Source organism: Monodon monoceros, unplaced genomic scaffold, assembly GCF_005190385.1.
Source record: "Monodon monoceros isolate NGI ecotype Baffin Bay Population unplaced genomic scaffold, NGI_Narwhal_1 Super_Scaffold_22, whole genome shotgun sequence".
Taxonomy (NCBI): Eukaryota; Metazoa; Chordata; class Mammalia; order Artiodactyla; family Monodontidae; genus Monodon; species Monodon monoceros.
The window spans coordinates 38,956,017-38,963,997 of record NW_021703779.1 but is presented as its reverse complement, the minus strand read 5'-3'; the positions used below and the strand labels follow the sequence as shown (position 1 = coordinate 38,963,997).

General features: G+C 39.8%; 1 protein-coding gene and 1 pseudogene across 1 annotated transcript in view; both read left to right on the top strand.

The window, feature by feature from the left end:
• Positions 1–7,732, top strand: part of EFHC2 (EF-hand domain containing 2) — a 200,423-nt gene extending 192,691 nt beyond the window's left edge. The window contains 1 exon segment of the mRNA XM_029240869.1: positions 7,633–7,732. Coding sequence (XP_029096702.1) covers positions 7,633–7,732 — 100 coding nt within the window.
• On the top strand, positions 2,664–3,442 carry LOC114906212 (annotated as a pseudogene).
• Positions 7,733–7,981: the final 249 nt, after the last annotated feature.

Sequence of the window (7,981 nt, the reverse complement as noted above, 5' to 3'; positions counted from 1 at the left end):
TGATATGGTGATTTATAATAAACGTGGTTGGCTCCACTGGCAACCAGCCCCCATCCTGGTGCTTTTCAATCATGTTTCATTAACGTAACAAAAGAGACCTTATCGCTCTCATCACTTAGGAAATTCTAAGAGTTTTAAGAACTCTGTGCCAGAAATGGGGACAAAAACCAAATATATATTTCTTATTATAAATCACCATATCATATTGCCAATGTACAGACCTTGGGTTCCTCAAGCACTGCAGATATGCCTGTGGCATTTATCAGATATTTAGGCAGAAAAAGTCATTCCCACCTAGAACCTGGAGAAAAGTGACAAAGGGAAATAAATTTGAGGGAAGCGGTATTGATTTTAGAGAGAGAGTATAGGGGGGCTGGAGCAGTCAGGAAGGTATTGTGTGAGCCATGGGATTTAAAGTGATCAGGGTTAAAAGAAATGCATTATTGTTACTTTTTTGGGGGGGCATAATTTCCTCCCACCCTTCTAGGTTCTTTTGGCTGGTTGAATCATTAAAATGAGATTAAGACAGCTTAACAGGAGAAAAAAACAAAATTTAGTTACATATGTATAGGGAATCCATATAAACATGGGTGATTCCAAAGACAGGCAAAATGAGGTTTATCTGTCATTCTTGACTAAGGGGCTGAGGAGAAGGGGCTAGGGGTCTGGGACTGCAAAGGGAAGGAAAGCAATTCACAGGAAGATGAAAAGAGCAAATGTTCGGTAAATAAATGTTTGCAGGGCCATGCAGAAACAATGGGACACAGTGAGGAATTTTAACAAACAGACTTTGCTAGGTTCCTCCCTGTCTACGTCACATGTAGTTATCTAACGGTGATAGCTCCCTTCTTGGTACGGGCCCTGTATCTAAATTCTTTTAGGCAGTTAAGGGGGAGGTAAAAGTGCCTCCTGAGTCATTTGTTTCTTAAAAATAATCAACTCTATATGACAGTCTCTAGGTACAGATGAACTGGTTTGCAAGGCAGAAATAGAGACACAGATGTGGAGAACAAACGTATGGACACCAAAGGGGAAAGGGGGGTTGGGATGAATTGGGAGATTGGGATTAACATATATACACTAATATGTATAAAATAGATAACTAATGAGAACCTGCTGTATAGCACAGGGAACTCCACTTCGCTGTACAGTAGAAACTAACACAACATTGTAAAACAACTATACCCCAATAAAAAAAAATAATCAACTTAAAATAATCTTCATGCCAGAGAGACACATTTTGGGGTGGCAGATTTTGCTCCCCTACATTATTTTTTCATCTTAAATTATCCTTAATTTCAAATCTCGGGGTATTTACTTGAGTTTCATTTACCCAAGTTTGGCTTGTTGCTAATAAATTTAATTCTCATCTCCAGATTCTTGAGTTATCATTATTCCAGTATAAGTTCTTCTATTTCTTTTTCTTTTGTTGTTAGGATTTAAATCATGATTCCTTGCTCAAAAAACAAACAAACAAAAAACCAGACAAACCAAAAGTTTTGCTGCCTAATAAGGTATGAGGAAGGATCTACTAGTATTGACCTGTTTCATGAGAGAATCCTTTACCCAAATAATTTCATTGTAATGTTATGAGTTGAATAATGTATTTCTTTTTGTATTGAAAACTTGTGTTTAAAAAAACCTATCAGGGGCTTCCCTGGTGGCGCAGTGGTTGAGAGTCCGCCTGCCGATGCAGGGAACACGGGTTCGTGCCCCGGTCCGGGAAGATCCCACATGCCACGGAGCGGCTGGGCCCGTGAGCCATGGCCGCTGAGCCTGTGCGTCCGGAGCCTGTGCTCCGCAATGGGAGAGGCCACAACAGTGAGAGGCCCGCGTACCGCAAAAAAAAACCCAAACACCTATCAGGGAATAGTGATTCTGAATGTATATATTTGTTCTATATTCTTCTATAACATGGTAAAATTTAAAAATAAAGTCAGCCCTCCATATCCATGGGTTCTGCATTCACAGATTCAACCAACCGTGGATCAACAGTATTTGGAAAAAAAATTCCAGAGAGTTCCAAAAAGCAAAACTTGAATTTGCCACACACCAACTATTTACATAGTATTTATATTTAGGTATTATATTTAGTATTTATATTTACAACTATTTACATAGCATTTACATTGTGTTAGGCATTATAAGTAATCTAGAGATGATTTAAAGTATACAGGAGGATGTTCATAAGTTATATGCAAATACTACACCATTTTATGTGAGGGACTAGAGCATCCTCAGATTTTTCTATGCGCAGGGGGTCTCAGAACCAATAAGATACTGAGGGACTACTGTGCTACTTAAGAGTGAAAATTGCTTTAAGTTTCATAATGAAATTTTTGAGGACATGTTGAATAGTCGAACTGAATGACTATTGATCTCAGACTTCATTGATTAAAAAGAAATATATAGCAGTCCTCCGGCTCCGCGGAGGGCGGGGTGGCGCGGCGCCTGGCGCTCAGGCCAGTGGCTGGCACGTGGGGCACGCGGGGGTTCCAGCTCGTGTCAGAAATGGGGGCCGAGTGCTCTAAAGAGGCGGGATGGAGTTGTATGTTGCATTTGAACTCTGTGGAGGGCGGTCTTGGCTCACTTGTAAAGCTTTGGTGTCTTCTAAGTTGGAGGAGCTTATTTAATGAAAAGTGCCATAGGCCGAAAAAGCAAACATGAGGGTAGCAGGTGCTGCAAAGTTGGTGGTAGCTGTGGCAGTATTTTTGCTGACATTCTATGTTATTTCTCAAGTATTTGAAATAAAAATGGATGCAAGTTTAGGAAATCTATTTGCAAGGTCAGCATTGGACGCAGTTGCACGTTCTACAGAACCTCCCAGATATAAATGTGGGATCTCAAAAGCTTGCCCTGAGAAGCATTTTGCTTTTAAAATGGCAACTGGAGCAGCCTCTGCCTGGAGGACAATGTTTTAATGAGTGGTGTTAAGAATAATGTTGGAAGAGGGATCAATGTTGCCTTGGTAAATGGAAAAACAGGAGATCTAATAGACACCAGATATTTTGACATGTGGGGAGGAAATGTGGCCCCGTTTATTGAGTTTCTGAAGGCCATACAAGATGAAACAATAGTCTTAATGGGAACATATGGTGATGGAGCAATCAAACTCAATGATGAGGCCCGGCAGCTCATTGCTGAATTGGGGAGTACATCTATTACTCATCTTGGTTTTAGAGACAACTGGGTCTTCTGTGGTGGATAAGGCATTAAGACAAAGCCCTTTTGAGCAGCACATAAAGAACAATAAGGACACAAACAAATATGAAGGATGGCCCGAAGTTGTAGAAATGGAAGGATGCATCCCCCAGAAGCCAGACCGATGTGGAGAAAATTGAAGGGAGCACACTTTCACTTGCTAATGGGAAAGCCCTAACCGAAAAACTACATGTAAGTATTTTAAGAGCATGCAGGCATCTCGGTGTGTGCATGCCCATTATCTCTTTTGATATCAGGATTATTTATTGCTAATGTAAATAGGCATCTTTGTAAATAGTCATCATAATGAGCAAATCACTGAACCATTTCTAAGCACATCTCCCTAATGGTACAATGTTCAGACTGTGATGATAATGGCATCTTTTAATTCTAAAAGCATTACCCAATAGATAACTGAACAGATTTGAAAAATATATTGATATATATAGTAGTCGCTGTGAAAATCTATCATGGAATAACGTGGATTTCAGGAAGGAGACTTTGTTTTATATATATATATATATATATATATATATATATGGCCTTTTGATGATAGTATCTTTTAAATTAAAAAGATATTGGGCTAAAAATATATGTGTGTGTGTACATGTATATATACACACACATGAAATACACACACATTTTGTATATGCACACACACAGACGCACAACGATTTACTGCTTTGGGGCATAGGAAGCATATTTCACTAAGATCCATGTAGCATGAATTGCACAGAACACACCCTAGGAGTTGGTTTAGCCATCATCCATCTGAATGGTCATTTCCTTCTTTACACAGCTGGTTGGCAGTTTGGGCTCAACCTCCAACATCCAACAGGAGGCATTCTTGAAAGAGAAGTGTAGTGTCACTTCAAGAATCACGTTTTTTTTTTTTACTTAACTTTTCGTGTTGAAAGTGGTAGGACCAAATGTAGCCATGTCGGATGAGAGCCAGCTGCTTCTGAATAGGCCCACTCCTTTCCTGGGTTTTGGAGGGTAGCCCAGCAGATAAGCAGAGCTCTGGAGCCCTAATACTGGGGTTACGGTCCAGGCTCCTCCACTTACCGGCAGTTTGACTTTGGACAAACTACTTAACCCTTCTCTTGCCTCAGTTTCCTTTTCTGTGGATGGGTATCATAATACTACCTACCTCTTAGGGTTTTCTGCTACTGACCTAAAAATAAATAGGCTGCCAGATATTTCTCCAGCAAAGATGGATTTATTTGGGATCAGCAGAGAACTGCATTTTGGGGTCTGCAACCATGGTAAGCCATGTGGAAGTTCCTTCATGGCAAAGGAAGGAGAACACTTTTATAGAGAGGAAAAGGAAGTTGGGAGAGCGATAATAAAGAGTCCATGGCTTTTCATTGGCTGAGTCCTTACCAGGAAAGAAGAGGAGTCTTTTTCTTCCTGTTGTGCTCTGCTATCATTGCAGGGCATGAAAGCTTCCCCTTCTGGTCTCCTGGCTCTATTTAACTGAAGTTTCTGTTTATTAATTTTTTAAACTGCAGTAATTAAATAGCTCAGTATTTGTAAAACGCTTAAAAGAATACCTGTCGTATAGTAAATATCCAATAAATTTATTATTATTACCATCATCACCACTACTAGGTAATTATGATGCCTATAATCCTGAGAAAGTCTGCTGTTAGTTCATCATCATCATAAATCATCACTTAAACTAAGGCTTTATGCTTTAGTTACAGATGCCAGTTCTTGGTGCTCTTCTGATTCTGCATTAGTGTTATTAATTACCATAGTTTTACATATCACCCATATTTAAGTGACTTCCACATCTTTGCACAGTTCTGGACTCTAGGTCTGTGCTATACAGAACCCTATTTACAGGTGTTTACCAGAATCTTTACTTTGATGTCCTATGGGTACCTCAAATAAAAATGCCCCAAATTGAACTTAGTTTCTCCCTCTGATCCTTATTTTCCCAGTTAAAAATGTTTAAAACTCTTCTTCTTCTTGCTTTCCTTATTTTGCTTATAATGTTGCCCTGGGTTGAACAGTATCCCGCACAGATTCATGTCTACCCAGAACCTCAGAATGTGAACTTATTTGGAAATAGGGTCTTTGCAGATATAATTAAAACATCTACTAAAAGTTAAAATGAGGTCATACTGGATTAGAGTGGCCCCTAAATCCAGTAATTGGTGTTATTATAAGAAGGCCATGTGAAGCCACACACACACACACACACACACACACACACACACGCGCACGCACACAGAGAGAGAGAGAGAGAGAGAGAGAGAGAGAGAACAAGATATAGGCAGAGATTGGGGTGATGTATCTACAAACCAAAGAAATCAAAGGATAGCCATCAACCACCAGAAGCTGGGAGAGGAGCATGGGACAGTCTCCCTTAGAGCCTCCAGAAAGAACCAGCCCTGCCAACACCTGGATTTTGGACATCTGGCCTCCTGCACGGTGACAGAATAAATTTTGTTGCTTTAAGCCTCTCAGTTTGTGGTAATTTGTTATGGCAGCCCTAGGAAACTAATACAGACATCGTCAGCTGTAACTAAATTTAGAAGTCTTAGAACCATCCTTATCTGTATTAGTTTATAAGGTCACCAGTCATATTGAGTTAGGGGGCCTACCCTACTCCAGTATGACTGCATCTTAGCTAATTATATCTGCAATGACCTTATTTCCAAATAAGGTCACATTCTGAGATATCAGGGGGTTAGGACTTCAACATATCTTTTTTGAGGGGACACAGTTCAACCCATAACATGACCCCCTTCTTTGATCACCACTTCACATCAGTCACCTTCCAGGTATTGTATGTTCTACTGCAGCAAAACCTTTCAGATGTAGCCCTTGTTCACCCCAGGCTCAGCTGCCCTGGTTATGGCACAGTCATCTCTCCCCAGGATTATTGCAGTAACCTCCAGAGTGATTTTCCTCCTTCATTTCATTCTTCATACATCCGATGAGTTATCTAATAAACTTCCAATCCGATTTCACTGAGACCCACCAGTGCCTTTCCCTAGCCACAGCATAAAGTATCAACTAGCATAGAAGCCCTCAAGTTCAGCCCCACCTTTTCCTTCCAACTGCCTCTCTTTCCACTTTGTACCGTGTGCCCCAAACCCGCTGGGCTGGTCAGCCTTTCTTGAAAACAGATTTTTAGGTCTCTAGGCCTTTGCTTATGCTGTTCGCTATGCCTAGAACACCTTTCATCACTTTAACCCCCTGCTGAACTGCTCCGCACCCCATAAAGCCCAAGTGAGATATCACTGGCTCAGGTTGCTTCCACAATTCCATCACATAGAATTATTGAGCCCTTTCCTGTGTTTCTGTGACATCTTGTGACTCTGGATACTAATTTGGCACTAGGAAAGATTTAACACCTCTTATATGCAACAATTAACCTTGACAGTAAAAATAAAAGCAGCCGTACTTATGGACTCACCCCCCACCACCATTGATATTAATATTAATTCACCACTGCAGCATAAGTAAAAAGTGTGTATGCGTATATGTGTATAGATTTATATATACAAGATTTTTGAAATCTCCTTGATGTTACTTATATAATTACATTTTGTTGCAACCCACCTTATCAAAATAATTCTTAAACCTCTTTAGAGTGAAGGTATTTATTTTTTCTGAAATTAACAAATATATACACACATATATGTACCATATATACTATATATATATATAAAGCATATGTGTATATGTATTTATACACACGTATTTAAAGTAGCTTATCCCCAAGAACATACCTTGAATGACCTAGTGCTCATTTCACTGTTAGATTGAAGAAACAGTAACCAAGCAGCCAGTATAATACGCTAGCAGTTTGGATTTTAAAAATTGAGTTCTTAATAAAGTATAGGAGGAGCTATCACTGCAATAATGCTGCATAACAACCCCCCCAAATTTCAGTAGTTCACAACAGCAGATGTTTATTTTTCTTGTCCATGGGCCCGTAGATCTGCTGGGCTTGGCTCCAGCTGGGCTCTCTCCACCTGTGTCATTCTGGAACTAGCAGCATCTTGGGCCATGTTCTTCTCATGGTGATGGCAGAGGCACAGAGGGCCAAGCCAAATCATGCCAGCACATTAGGGCCTCTGGCTGTGGTACATCTGCTAACATTACATAGGCCAAAGCCAGCCATGTGGTCAAGTTCATGTCAAAGGGGCAGGAAAAAGGACTCCATAGGAGGTGCTGCAAATTCACATGGCAAAGAGCACAGTGTATAATTCTAATACAGGACGAAGGATTGAGGGCAAGAATCCAATCTACCACAGAGTCCTTATGATCTGAAAGTCGATGGTAGAAACATCTGCTTTGGAAATAAACTACTTAGCCAAGAGCTTGACAAGGAACAATTTGATGTTGCATTTGCAAAGCTGCACTTTGAAATGTAGTTCTAATTATATCCATCTTTGGTTTTTTTTCCCGGAGATGTGAAGATGAGTGGCTTGGGATGCCATCACCTATTCCTGTGAAATACATTTACTATTTAAACCTTTTAAAGGATGTGTTTGGCTTAGAGGAGGAGTAACCATGCAGTTTTGGTTGGTTAACTCCCTTTGATTTCCTGATTTCCTGCTCTAATTTTGCCAAGTTTATTTCAGTAGATATGATTCCATTAAAAACAAAAAGAACAAGTTTCATATTGAATTAAAATCCATATTCCAAAATTAATCTCCTTTTGTCATTTCAGTTTTTCAGAACATCGTATTATATTGCTGATGTACCAGCACTATTAAAAATGCCATTTAAAGAAACGTTGAGCATTCTTATTATACAT